Here is a 15,386-nt window from a genome sequence, read left to right on the forward strand (position 1 = left end):
TGAAGAAAAGGGAACCCTAATGCACTGTTGGTGGGATTTGCAGACTGGTACAACCACTATGAAAAACAGTATGGAATTTTCTCAGAAAACTAAAAATGGAACTGCCTTTTGACCTGGCAATTCCACTGCTAGGATTATATCCTAAGAACTCTGAAACACCAATTCAAAGGAACCTGTGCACCCCAATGTTCATAGCAGCACAATTTACAATAGCCAAGTTCTGGAAGCAGCCTAGGTGCCCATCAGTAAATGAATGGATCAAAAAACTATGGTACATTTACACAATGGAATTCTATGTAGCAGAAAGAAAGAAGGAGCTCCTACCCTTTGCAACAGCATGGATGGAACTGGAGAGAATTATGCTAAGTGAAATAAGCCAGGTGGTGAAAGACAAATACCATATGATCTCACCTTTAACAGGAACCTAATCAACAAAACAAACAAGCAAGCAAAATATAATCAAAGACACTGATATTGAGAACAGGCTGACAGTGCCCAGAGAGGAGAGGGGAGGGGATAATAGGGAAAGGGTGAAGGGCTTGCAGGAAATAAAAGACACATAGACAATAACAAGGGGGGTGGGGGAAACAGGGTAGGGAGGTGGGAAGGGCTGAGGGGAAAAGGCAGAAACTGTACTTGACCAACAATAAAAAAATGTTAAAAAAAAAAAAAAGGAAAATATCATGTCCAGGAATGGACAAGTGAATACTCTTGATTTTTTTGTCAGTCAAACTGTAAGATTTCTATGACCCAAACCTGACCTATTCCATTTTGTTCTACCAGATAAAAAGGGAACACTCTATTAGGTATAACATTATTAAGGCTTTGTTTGGTGATTAATGCACTGTAATTTTAATGTTATACTTTTCCTACAAACATGTTTTTAATAAGGCAGTAAACTGTATTTAACTAAAGATGAAAATAATTGATCCATTTTGGGCCATTAAAGCAGTTTCTTTTTAACTTGAGTTTCCATTTTCATGGAAAATACAGAGGTAATAGCAGATGAATTTCAATTAGTTTCAATTAATGGCATAAGCTGTTATAATGTATTAAGATTGCTGAGTTTTATCTGAATCCCCTCAAGCCCTCCTACCCTGCCCACCCCAGGGCCAAACCCTCCATGTTTGCTTTTGTTTGTACTTGAAAGCAGCATTTGAGCCCATGATGTCAGCTATTCTGCCAATAGAGGAACAATGCTATTAGGGTAGGATAATTTACATCTGTAGACCCATCCTGCTCTACAGTCCAGAAAACGATTTCCTTCACACTGGACTAATTCCACCACAGAACCACTATTTCTCCTGTGAAAAGGAGGAAAGAGTGATAAAACAGTGGCCGTGAGGAGAATGGTGATGTTTTGAGGTGTTATCTGTGTAGTTTGGACAGACAGAAATCCAGGGGACAGTAGCCTCTTCCTATTGACCATCCATTGTTTCTGCTCCCAAGCATCCACCTGCACTTCTAGAACTCTCCACTGTCCTCAGCAAACAAGCCTTTCCCCTCAACTCCCTGTACTTCAGCAAAATAAGGCCAGGCATTCTCCAGGATTCTGGGTATGATTCCTGAGTGGATATCTCATCATAGCCAATGAGATAGAGGATTTTTTCCTCTATCTCATTGTGAGAAAGGCCTTGTCCTCAGCAGCCTCCTACCAGCCCCACCCTGAACTCTTGAGAAGAGAAAATTAGCCCTGAGGAAGCAAAAGCTAAAATATAATCAAAGACACTGATATTGAGAACAGGCTGACAGTGCCCAGAGAGGAGAGGGGAGGGGATAATAGGGGAAAGGGTGAAGGGCTTGCAGGAAATAAAAGACACATAGACAATAACAAGGGGGGTGGGGGAAACAGGGTAGGGAGGTGGTTATGATACATGTCCACACTCTTCCTGGTGTTATTAAGGTAACATGAAGAGGAGGCAGGAACTGACAGGTGGAGAGATGGTAATGACTACAGGAATGCAGCCCTGCTCCTTATTTGTCCTGATGCGCTAGACTTCCATTTTCTCACTTCAAATACCATCATCTCATGACTGACTTGGAAATGAGCTAGAAGGGGCTATGCCAACCCTCTCCTGTATGTACAGCCACCCCCTCTCCAAGTGACTAGTGTGGTTTTCTTTAACTCATTCTTATTAGATTGCTTTCTCTCTACTGGATGGATGCTACAAATGGAAAGCTCATCTTCCAAAAGTGCTGTTTTATGCACTGGTTATCCCTCTTCATTAGTGTCACAACCACCAAAACATAGCCAGTTACACCTGAGCTTGGCTGGACCTTGAAATTCTCTACTTGTTTCTCCACTTTCATCTCCCTCTGTTGCCCTTCAAGGATCTTCCCTGTCCAAGTTGTTGGACCATTGTCTTTTGGACACAAATCAAACTGAAACAGTGTGCAGCCAAGAGGGGAGTGCCAAATAGGGATTTGGAATGGGGTCCAGAACTCAAGGTGTCTAGGAAATATTAGAAAGACATATAAGATGTCTTCACCCCTTCCCCCACAACAGGTGTGAGTTGGGGGAAGAGACACATGGAGCAGGAACATGCAAGGCTGTTTTGTACAGCCACAGCTTTGCAGCTAATCCATGGCATGGTCATTTAACATATCTATAATCTTTAACTGGTTGCACAGATATGTTAAATAGCTTTGGCCATGCTCTGAGTCAGAATGATGGAAAGGACTTCCACCCAAGAAGGAACTGGGGGGGCAGGCCCCCTGAGTTACAGCACCTGCATGAGAGCTTGGACAAGATTGGCTCCATGACATGGGGCTACACCTGCCCACACTCACGATGGCAGCCCAGTAAACTTGGAAAAATAAAGGAATGCTGGCAAGTGTAGCTGATTGTAGGAGGAGTCAGAAATGGGGGTACAGAGGAAGGTTGGTGTGAGGATTTAAACCCAGACATGGTAGCCATGTGGGGAGAGAACCATGTGGTCTTGGCAGAGTGAAGACCATCTTGCAGCTTTGCCAAGGAGAACCACATGGTTTGGCCAGGGTGGAGACCTCCCCACAGCTTTGCAAAGGAGAACCATGCAGCTTGATCCTGGCCAACGACACAGCTGATGGTGTTGAGAGCCCGAATCTACTTCTTTTCCTGAGATACAGTACCCTAAATTAGGGCAGAGGGAGAAGAAAGGACTGTGTGCATCTGTGGGTAACCTAAAAGACTGTGATATTTTAAATGAAGACATTAGGTTACTACTTTAAGTCTATACAGCTTTAAATAAACATTTCCTTTCCTTTTCACAAATCTCTGGCATTGAGAGACGTCTTCCCTCTGGCGGCGGACAGGTGAACTTAGAGGGGGTCCTTTCGGTAATAGTGTATCATACTCCCGCCCTGGCCCTGTTCTGTAACAAAACTTCCCCACTTTTCTCTGTTTGCTTATCCTGCCTTTCTTTAAAGCCGAGCTCAAATTCTCTTTTCTTGGGAAGCCTTCTCCAACCTTCACAGTTTCTAGGGCTCCCATTAAAGCCAGGTGCCTCTCTACAACCAAACTGGCACTTGATGTGCACAAGTCCCCATCATTTGTAGAGACTGTGTCCTGGGCTGTGCTACCACCAGGATAGCAGAGGCTGAGACTTTCATTCTAGGGAGCCTTTAGTATGTGGCAACAACTCTGTCATATGTAGTAGTCATAATAGTAATGCTAGTAACAGCCTACATTATTGAACTCTCACTATGTGTGAGACACTGTCCTGAGTTGGACATGTTTTATCTTATTTATCTCATTTATCTCACAACAATTCATGTGAAGAACATATTACCCAGAATTGAACTACTTAAATTCAAGTCTGAATATGACTTTACTTATGGAAAAGCTACACAGAGGAAGAGCTCCCTTAAGACAGGAAGTTAACATTCTTCCTTCTAATTTTTCTTACATGAGAAGTGCTTTGAAAAGGGCCACTGCACAAGAGTTGAATTAACTTGGCCAGGTCAGGTATCTCAGATGTCTCCCAGACCCTGGGCCCAGCATCTAAGCATTAGGAGCACCTACTTCAGAAGTGTTCTGGCATGTCATAAAACAGTAGAGCTGAGTAAAATAGTCAACATTTAAGACCAAAAAAGTAATGTTTACATCCTTCCCATCTGGGCTGTTTGATGGACAAAAGCAGGCACCCAGAGGGGTTTTATTCAGTGGCCAATTAGAGAAATACTTAAATCTTTCAGAGGCATTTCCCATTAAGTAGGAACCAGAGTATCACCATTTGTGACAATTAGTTAAATCACCAGAATAGCACTGATGGTCTTTGCCCATCTGAGAACCAAGAGCATGAAAAAGAAGGCATCTTAAGGAGAGCATAGTGCTTCTTGCTTTGGAATTTCTAAATTCTCTGCCATATACAATCAACCTTAAGAAAATGCATTGCCACTTTCTTAGCCCCTTTCATTTTTAAATGTTCCATATTCCAAACACCCAAAAAGCCAATAGTTTGAAGTTAAAACTCTGCATTATAATAGGACTAAGCATATGAGGTCTGTCCATAAGGTATCCAGCCATGTAATATGAAAAAATACAGACTTTACTGAAGAAGACACAAGGTACAAGAAACATTGTAGACAGGACAATGACACCTCAGTCCCTTTCAAAGTAGGCACCTTGGGATCTCACACAGTTTTCTCAGTTGCCATCAGCTGCCCCATCGTATTTTCCTGAATCTCATCGACAGTCTGAAACCTCTTCCCTTTCAAAGTGATTTTTAGTTTTGAGAAAATCCAGCAGAGTGCCAAATCTGGCCTGTAGGGGGGCTGAGTCACCTATGCGATTTGATGTTTCACCAAAAAACCCTGCACAAGCCATGATGCATGAGTGGGCATGTTGTCCTGGTGAAGCTGCAAAATCACCAGTTGCCCATTGCTGCAGCCTTCTGAACCATCCAAATAGTTTCCATGGAGGAATGTTCAAGGTTAATGCAAAATTTGATGCATATTCATTGCTTTACTCACTCAGTCCTTTGATTGTGATGGCCACACAGTACACATGTTCAGTCAACAGTGACTACTTCCCCCACTGACTAGTACAGTGAAGTCATCATTGTTCACACATGCACATAGCAGTCCTGTCTCCTTGGTTGCCAGGTTACATCGATGTCATGCAAACCATTCTCATTATATTAACAATGGCTGGACTTTTTCCAGACAGACCTTGTAGTTGTAAGGCATGCTTTTGTGTATTCAGGGAGTTTAAGGTTTTCAGGGACTTTGACATCTGGACTTGATGAAATGGCAATGCTTTTTCACAAACTGTTTGGATAACAGCAGACTTCTCTGCAAATTATGTCTCATTATCTATTTTGTAAACGTTTTTTAAAAATATTTTATTGATTATGCTATTACAATTGCCCCATTTCCTTCTTTATTCCCCTCCACCCTGCACACCCTCTCCCACCCACATTCCCCCACTTTAGTTCATGTCCATGTGTCATAAGTTCTTTAGCTTCCATGTTTCCCATACTATTCTTGCTCTCCCCTTCTATTTTCTCCCTACAGACTATGCTACTTATTCTCTGTACCTTTTCCCCTTCTCACCTCCTCCCATTCCCCTGTTGTTATCCCTCCATGTGATCTCCATTTCTGTGGTTCTGTTCCTGTTTTGTTTGTTTGCTTAGTTTGATCTTTTGTTTTTGGTGTGGTTGTTAGTAACTGTGAGTTTGCTGTCTTTTTACTGTACATGTTTTTTATCTTCTTTTTTGTAGATAAGTCCCTTTAACATTTCATATAATAAGGACTTGGTGATGATGAACTCCTTTAACTTGACCTTATCTGAGAAGCACTTTATCTGCCCTTCCATTCTAAATGAAAGCTTTGCTGGACAGAGCAATCTGGGATGTAGGTCCTTGCCTTTCATGACTTGGAATACTTCTTTCCAGCCCCTTCTTGCCTGCAAGGTCTCTTTTGAGAAATCAGCTGACAGCCTGATGGGAATCCCTTTGTAGGTGACTGTCCCCTTATCTCTTGCTGCTTCTAGGATTCTCTCCTTCATTTTAATCTTGGGTAATGTAATTATGATGTGCCTTGGTGTGTTCCCCCTCGGGTCCAACTTCTTTGGGACTCTCTGAGTTTCCTGGACTTCCTGGAAGTCTATTTCCTTTGCCAGATTGGAGAAGTTCTCCTTTATTATTTGTTCAAATAAGCTTTCAATTTGTTGCTCTTCCTCTTCTCCCTGTGGTACCCCTGTAATTCAGATGTTGGAACATTTCAAGATGTCCTGGAGGTTCCTAAGCCTCTCCTCATTTTTTTGAATTCTTATTTCTTCCTTCTTTTCTGATTGTATGTTTTTTTCTTCCTTCTGGTCCACTCCATCGATTTGAGACACAGTTTCCTTCCCATCACTATTGGTTCCCTGTGCATTTTTCTTCATTTCACTTAGTGCAGCCTTCATTTTTTCATGTAATTTGCAACCAAAATCAGCCAATTCTGTGAGCATCCTGATCACCAGTGCTTTGAACTGTGCATCTGATAGACTGGCTATCTCTTGGTCAGTTAAAAGTATTGGCTCTGTGGCTTTGATTTGTTCTTCTGTTTGAGCCATTTTTGTGTGTGGGGGGGGGGGGGATCTGGTCACGCCTGTTATAAATGAGGGGTGGAGTCTTAGTTGTTCACCTGGGTGGGGCAACCCAGTTGCTGAGTTGTGACTCTATGTGGGAGCAAGGTCAGAGAGGGAACAATGGCAGTTGCTGTACTCTCTGTCAGATTTCAGTCCCCTCTGCTGCTTCCCACAAGCAAAATGAGTCCTTCTGGTGCTGATTCCCAGGTGGGTGGGCTTTGTATGTTCTAGAACCCTATGGGTCTCTTCAACGAACTCTCCTGTGAGACTGGGAGTCTCTCCCTGCACCTCAACCTCCACAATTGTTTTCATTCAGTGCTTTTAGGCTTTATTTCCCTGTGCTGGGGCCCTGGGTTGTGCGGTCTGTCTCGCTGCTGGTTTTTGCCTGGTTTATCTGCACATGAATGTGTGACTGTGGACAGCCAGCTGCCTTGCATGCCTTACTGTGTCTGCTTCTTGCCTCCCCATGCCCAAGCCCAGGGTCTGCCACTAGGGTCTGCTAGCCACCACCTGTGCCCTGAGCACCCAGGCCTGCCAGCCACTGCTTTTTCCTGCAGTGACCCCTCTCCACTGGCTGCCAACTCCACTCCTCTTACTGGTCTGGATGAACGGTTGTCTGGATTTCTGTGCAGTTCAATTTTCTGTTTGTTCTGGCTGTTTTTTTGCTTCTAAATTTTTGTTGTCCTTAATTTTGGTTGTGTGAGGAAGCACAGTGTGTCTACCTACACCTCCATCTTGGCTGGAAGTCTATTTTTTGTATATAAAGTTTTATTGGAATACAGCCATGCCCATTCGTTGACATACTGTCTGCTGCTTTCTTGCTACAATGGCAGAGTTGAATCATTGAGACAGAAACCATATGGCCTGCAAAATCTAAATATTTACAATCTGGCCCTTATAATAAAAGTCTGCTCATCTCAGATTAGACAATTCCCTAAGTCTATGTAGGTCATGGGGCAATGATTAAAGAATGACTAAACTGTTGCCCTGGCTGCACGGCTCAGTGGGTTGGAGCATCATTCCATGCACCAAAGGATTTTGGGTTTGACTCCTGGCCTGGGTTACAGATTCAGTCCCAGTTGTGGTATGTATGGGAGGCAACTGGAAGATGGTTCTCTTTCACATTGATGTATCTCTCTCCCCTTCTCTCTCTCTAAAATCAATAGAAGTATGTCTTCAGATGTGGATTTAAAAAAAATGAATAACTAAAGTGTTGAAACAGGTTTAAACACATACAGATGCAACACTGTAAGTAGCACCAAATTGTGATGCAAGCATGAAAATACTTGACAACTTTTAAATCTGGTCCTCTGTATATATCTATATATTCTATCTCTTCCCAAAAGTTCCAGACCCAGTTGGTTTTATTAGTGATTTCCGTTCAAATTTTAGGTACATGGAATGTTTCAGACCCCAGAAAAATATGGAAAATTTCCCCCCAAAAAACAGTTCATGGGACTAGTATACACTTGATTCCAAAAACTTGACAAGTATAGCATAAAAGAGAAAACTACAGGCCAATCTCACATATGAATTTAGATGCAAATAGCTGGTAAAGTATTAGCAAACTGAATCCAGCAATGTATTAAACCTCATTTGATACTTATTTTTAATGTAATTAGTAACTTTTTAATGTAGTAAATTAAGCAACTTGACAAAATTCCACTAATACGTAAATCTTCCACCAAAAATCAAGACAAACGATATTTAATTGTAATATAGTAATTATGTTAATATAATTACATTATATTTAAATATATACATTTAATACATTTATATATAATTTTACTGATTGATCCCCACATTCTGGGCATTTAGTGAAGTTTACACCCCTGAACTGAATTTGAAGTCCAGGTTAGAATCCCAGGTTATATAACCCAACCAAGTCACTGGCTCTCCCGGTGCTTTAGGTAAAATAAAAGGATTGCACTCTCTTCTCCAGAAGAACTTGACTGCCAGGTTTCAATTAAGGACAAATAGGTAGCCAGGCCGCATTCTGGTTGTTTTATTAGTTAAACAATTTTAATTTAATCCAAGAAATAGAGAGGGTGAAGCTTGAACAAACACTTATGAGTGGCAGGAGCATTTGTACAAAGGTTTTATGCTCTCATTTTGATTCAAAAAGTGGCATACAACTTGAATATGTGTGTTTGTGGGAAGGATTGTGCAACAACACCAAGAAAGAGCACAATGGATTGTGAAACAAAGAAAAGAGCCCTTCAGACACAGACCTTTCTTTTTTTCCTAGATCTTTTTAGCTTCACAAAAGGAGACATATTTTCCATATAATTACTAAACATGTTTGCTTATTAAATTATTCTTTAATTACTTAACAATTTTAGCCATGCTCTGCTCTTTGGATATTCATTTTGTATAATAAAATAATTATAGATAATTAAACTATCTCAAGCCTTTTTCTTTCCTGCTGGGTATCCAAAACTGACAAGTTGTAAATTAATCTGGAAAAGTAAGCATGACAGAGGAATTATTTGGTTGACATTAATTAGACACTAATTATATACTAGAACTAGATGAATGAGATTTTCATAAAAATAAAACACTATTCTGAGAAGATGAGCAGTAACCAACATTCTTACCTTCTGTGATGATAGAGTTGTTTCTTATCCAAGTCAAGGCCTTCAAGCAGTCTTCTTCATCATTGAGAATAAAATGATTACAAGGAACTTTACCAGTATATCGCTGTTTACTGCTGTTTGGAATCTCTCTGTTTGTCAGGTGTTGACTAATATCAGCTCCTGTAGGGCATGGAACCTGAGGTGTGTTACAGACACATGCTTATTTCAATGGTAACAGGTGAAGCACTGATATAGTAATACATAAAAATAAATAAATAAATACATAAATAAAACTACAGTGATGTCTAGTTTAGGCATGCCTTTTTCTGTCCCCAGACAAAACTGCTTTATTCTTTTTATTCTTGTTCAAGTAGTTTTTTTTCTTTCTCCCCCACTCCTCTCCACCACCCCAGCCCTACCCACCTCCTTCCCCTGTTTTCCCCACCCCCCTTGTTATCGTCCATGTGTCCTTTATAATTGTTCCTAAAAACCCTTCATCCTTTTCCCCCATATCCCCTCCCCTGTCCCCACTGGTCACTGTCAGCCTGTTCTCAATTTCAATGTCTTTGATTATATTTTGGTTGCTTGTTTGTTTTGTTTATTAGGTTCCTGTTAAAGGTGAGATCATATGGTTATTTGTCTTTCACCACCTGGCTTATTTCACTTAGCATAATTCTCTCCAGTTCCATCCATGCTGTTGCAAAGGGTAGGAGCTCCTTCTTTCTTTCTGCTGCATAGAATTCCATTGTGTAAATGTACCATAGTTTTTTGATCCATTCATTTACTGATGGGCACCTAGGCTGCTTCCAGAACTTGGTTATTGTAAATTGTGCTGCTACGAACATTGGGGTGCACAGGTTCTTTTGAATTGGTGTTTCAGGGTTCTTAGGATATAATCCTAGCAGTGGAATTGCCAGGTCAAAAGGCAGTTCCATTTTTAGTTTTCTGAGAAAATTCCATACTGTTTTCATAGTGGTTGTACCAGTCTGCAAATCCACCACAGTGCATTAGGGTTCCCTTTTCTTCACACCCTCTCCAACATTTGTTGTTTGTTGCTTTGTTTATGATGGCCATTCTCAATGGTGTAAAGTGGTATTTCATTGTGGCTCTAATTTGCATCTCTCTGATGGCTAGTGATGCTGAGCATCCTTTCATATGTCTCTGGACCCTCTGTATGTCCTCCTTGGAGAAGCAGACACAATTGTTTTCATTGAAACAAACAAGTAGGATGACCACTTAAAACTCATTAGTGGAGCCTGCAACTCCACTAATTTGCAGGAGTTGCTTATTATATGATGCTATGTAACAAGTTACTGTATTTTACCATGTATAATTCACTCCCATGTATAATGCATGGCCATGTTTTTGTTCACATTGTTCATAGGATTATTACACTCATGGTATATAACCATCATACCCATGTGTAATGTGCATACTTATTTTTCCCTCAAAAATGTGGGCAAAAATATGCATTGCACATGGCAAAATACAGTATTCTAAGAGTCAGTGGTACGAAACAAACTTACAGATTCTCAAGGTCAGTAATTCAGACAGGGCAAGGTAGGGGGACAGTTTGTCTTTGTTAAATAATTTCAGAGGCCTCAGTGAGAGTATGTAAAGGCTGGGGGTGACTTCAAGATCAGGGGCTGGAATTATCTGGAGATAAACCATTTAAGTCTCCGCCCCCCCCCCCCAGAAGACATGCTTGGTATTCAAAAATGACAGAAAGTTGTCACTATATGTGTAGCAGTTGATGTTGCCTAGGGGCTAGGCTTTTAGGCTGGAATACCTACACATGGCACCTGCATGTGGTTTGGGCTTCCTTAAAACATGGTGGCTGAGTTCTCAGTAAGTGTCCTAAGGGAAAACCAGCCCAGAGAGCTTTGTGTTCTTGTCTAACCTCATCTTGGAATCCAAGTGGTGACTCTTCCACCATATTATATTCATGGAAGTAGTCATAGAGGCCTTCCGAGGGCAAGAGGAGGGAACCCAAAATCTACCTCTTTCCACAGGGGCAGCAAAGCTGTGAATGAACACATGGAGTGGTGTGGCCATTTGTGATAAAAACAATCTGCACAGAAGCAATTATATGAGGGTTTGAAATCCAAGTGCATATGGAGCTTGGGCAGAAAAGAGAATAAGGAAAGTGGAATACTATTTACTTATGAAAATTATAGGATTATTCTTCACTTTGTTAGAGAGGTATTCTCTATCTCAACTTTCTCTCTCAATACAGAGCCCTTCCAGTATAACTTCTATTCTTACTTTTAACACAGAGTGGCAACAGACACCATAAGGAAAACAAGAGTAAAAACACAATAAAGGATGCTGCTGACACTTGTCCTCCCTCTGTGTCAAGGACACTGTGGCAAATGGAAGGGCTTTTGCCATTATCAGAGAGTTTGGCCATGACTCAACTCAACTCCATCTAGTTTTTGCCAGGCTGGAGTATGGATTCAGTGTGGCCAGATCTGGTTTCTCAAAAAATGCTACTTTTTTTTTAGTGGTTCCTTTGATTATTGACTATTATTTCAGTTCAAATCAAACAACAAATACCACGTGGAATAGTACAGTTGTGTGAGTTTGACTAGTGACCATCACTTTTACTACTCTGTTTTTCATTTGGTGACCAGATGTAGAGAATGTGGAAGATAATGAGGCCAGCACTGTGAGCAAGTCTTAAAGGTAACTCCAGGCCACTGCTGGAAGACCTGAGCTGCCTGTTTTATGTTCTCTGTACAAGTTCTCAGGGCTTCGAAACAGGCATGGTTCCCAGCTATGATGGGCAAAAAGTTCACTTGGGTTGAGATGAATATATGTGCAGAGGATGATCTTTTTGTTTTGACAATTGCCTTGTTATATTTGGTAGATGAGAATGCTGGCTGGTGTTTGCAAGTGGGAATTTACCAAACCCCAGATGACATTTAGGGAAGTTTTTGATTATGTTCTTCCTCAATAAAAATGGTAAAGCCATGATACAGTTCTGTGATGTATTTAATTCCATTTCAAACTGGATTAAATATTTTAAAATATCAATTTTAAAAGGTGATGTCCCTTTTCCATGAAGAAGCTGCAGTAACATTTTATTTAATAAAACATAAAGCCCAATCCAATAAGTAATGGTCATTTACTACACCTGAAACTGTGGAGGTAAAATTCTCTTATTAGCAATATAATTGATCAGCCATATCACACTAAGATTTTAGTATTATTGTATTCATAGTTATTATAAAAACAGTCCATCAAGGGTTTCTGTGAATGGTTTAAGTGCACAATATTGAATACTGTGTTTTGGAGGTTTGAAAATTCACCAGAACCACAATAAGCCTTGTAGTATAAAAGAAAATGAAATTCGGGTAACATTATACCAGTTTAATAAGTCATGCTTTAATGAATTAGAAAAGGTCCTTGGCAGAAAATGGCAGGACTAAAGAACAAACTGAGAGCTATTCAAGTTACATAACTTTCAATACTTTGTGTTTCAAATAATAGATGTATAGATTAAGTAACAAAGAAGAGAAGGAGAAAAATGAAAATGAGATTAGAATTCTGAAATGTAATTCCATTTCTATATCCCATGTAATCCTGGTGTCCACTCAAATATGTGGCATTTTTGTACACTTTTAAACTATAGAGAATCTGAGAAATTAAAGGAAAATTAATGGGATAATCTAGTTTTTTTGAAAAATTTAAAATATATTTTATTGATTATGCTACTACGGTTGTCCCATTCCCCCCCCTTTATTCCCTCCACCCTGCACACCCTTTCCCACCCACATTCCCCCACTTTAGTTCATGTCCATGTGTCATACCTATAAGTCCTTTAGCTTCTACATTTCCCATACTGTTCTTAACCTCCCCCTGTCTATTTTCTATCTACAGTCTATGCTACTTATTCTCTGTACCTTTTCCCCCTCTCTCCCCCTCCCACTCCCTTGCTGATAATCCTCCATGTGATCTCCATTTCTGTGGTTCTGTTCCTGTTTTGTTTGTTTGCTTAATTCATTTTTGTTTTTGGTGTGGCTGTTAATAACTGTGAGTTTGCTGTCTTTTTACTGTACATGTTTTTAATCTTCTTTTTCATAGATAAGTCCCTTTAACATTTCATATAATAAGGACTTGGTGAAGATGGACTCCTTTAACTTGATCTTATCTGAGAAGCACTTTATCTGCCCTTCCATTCTAAATGAAAGCTTTGCTAGATGAGCAATCTTGGATGTAGGTCCTTGCCTTTCATGACTTGGAATACTTCTTTCCAGCTCCTTCTTGCCTGCAAGGTCTCTTTTGAGAAATCAGCTGACAGTCTGATGGGAACTCCTTTGTATGTGACTGTCTCCTTATCTCTTGCTGTGTCTAGGATTCTCTCCTTCATTTTAATCTTGGGTAATGTAATTATGATGTGCCTTGGTGTGTTCCTCTTTGGGTCCAACTTCTTTGGAAGTCTCTGAGCTTCCTGAACTTGATGGAAGTCTATTTCCTTTGCCAGAATGGGGAAGTTCTCCTTTATTATTTGTTCAAATAAGATTTCAATTTGTTGCTCTTCCTCTTCTCCCTGTGGTTCCCCTACAATTCGGATGTTGGAACATTTAAGATGTCCTGGAGGTTCCTAAGCTTCACCTCATTTTTTTTGAATTCTTGTTTCTGCATTCTTTTCTATATGTTTTTTTCTTCCTTCTGGTCCACTCCATTGATTTGAGTCCCAGTTTCCTTCCCATCACTATTGGTTCCCTGTGCATTTTCCTTTATTTCACTTAGTGTAGCCTTCACTTTTTCATCTAATTTGTGACCAAATTCAACCAATTCTGTGAGCATCCTGATCACTAGTGCTTTGAACTGTGCATCTGATAGGTTGGCTCTCTCTTCATCACTTAGTTGTATTTGTTCTTTCATTTGGGCCATTTTGTTTTGTTTTGTTTTGATGTTCCTGTTACACGGTGAGGGGTGGAGCCTTAGGTGTTCACCAGTGTGGGGTAACCCAGTCACTGGCTTGTAATGCTGTATGTGGGGGAGGGGCCCGAGAAGGAAAAATGGTGCTTTCTCCTCACTGTGCTGGATTTTGGTCACTTCTGCCACTTCCCCAAAGCAAACTGGGCCCTTCTGGTGCTGATTCCCATGTGGGTGGGTTTTTGTATGTTCTAGGACCCTGTGGGTCTCTCCAACGAACTCTCCTGTGAGGCTTGGAGTTTCACCCACTGCCCCAATCCCCCCAAGGGGTGGGTGTTTTAGATCAGTGTTTGAGGCTGTATTTCCCCGTGCTGGGGGCCCCATTGCACTGTCTGTCTTGCTCCCCAGTTTCACTGGGTTTATCTGAGCGTGAATGTGGGACTGCCTGGTTGTGAACTGTGCCCCTCCACAATTCATTGCCTCACTGGGTCCTCCTGTTGCTGCCCTGTGTGCCTGGGTCCACCAGATACTGCTTTTTTTTTTTTTTTTTTTGCTGTGACCCCTCTGCCCCTCCTACCAGTCTGGACGAATGTGTCTAGTTTAAGTTCTTGGTTGTCAGACTTCCATACAGTTCAATTTTCACAATTTTCAGTCAGTACTGGTTGTTATTTTGTTTCTAAATTTTTTGTTGTCCTGATTTTGGTTATGCGAGAAGGCACAGTGTGTCTATCTCTGCCTCCCTCTTGGCTGGAAGTTCATTATATACTTTTTAATACTTATATAGTGGCATTTTCACAGAATAGGTAAAACTGAAGCTAGGATTTTAAATCCCAAGGTCAATTAATCTGTCTGCATAGAAGTTATCAAAACTCAATAAATCTAAAAGGATCTATGGAAAATTTCATATTGTGTCATCAAAGTAAGGAAAAAATAAAGATTAAAGGGAGAGCATAGGTATATTTAATGAAGAATACCATCAATGCTGTTATCAAAACCAGAGAATTTTCTGCAACTGTCACTAACTTGTTATTGAAGAGCAGCAGATAACTCTTCAATTACTCCATCAGATAATTCTGGATTGAACATTGCCAGCATCATTGGCTATTGGGAGCCCCTTGGCCACCTCTTACCTCTCAGCAAGCTAGTAACTTACAGATGACAGGGACTGCTGGTGGACTACTTAATATCCTGTTTCCACTTATTGCTTAGTAACAGATTCCTGGGAAATATGCCTGGCTGAAAAACTACATTTTCCAATTCATGTTGGAAAGGAGTCCTTGGGTGGGGCAACATGAAGTCATTTTGCTCTAGTCCTTCCTTCGTCCTGCTTCTTGCAAATGGAATGGCTGGAGCCACAGCAGCTACTTCAGGAT

The 15,386-nt window shown here is 40.7% G+C and overlaps 1 protein-coding gene across 1 annotated transcript in view; it reads right to left on the reverse strand.

Annotated features, from left to right (window-relative positions):
* The window catches only part of CFAP61 (cilia and flagella associated protein 61), a 382,310-nt gene that overhangs the window by 44,405 nt on the left and 322,519 nt on the right, over positions 1-15,386 (reverse strand). Inside the window, 1 exon segment of the mRNA XM_036009477.1 lies at positions 9,151-9,325. Within this exon segment, the coding sequence (XP_035865370.1) occupies positions 9,151-9,325 (175 nt within the window).

Source organism: Phyllostomus discolor, chromosome 9 (assembly GCF_004126475.2).
Source record: "Phyllostomus discolor isolate MPI-MPIP mPhyDis1 chromosome 9, mPhyDis1.pri.v3, whole genome shotgun sequence".
Taxonomy (NCBI): domain Eukaryota; kingdom Metazoa; phylum Chordata; class Mammalia; order Chiroptera; family Phyllostomidae; genus Phyllostomus; species Phyllostomus discolor.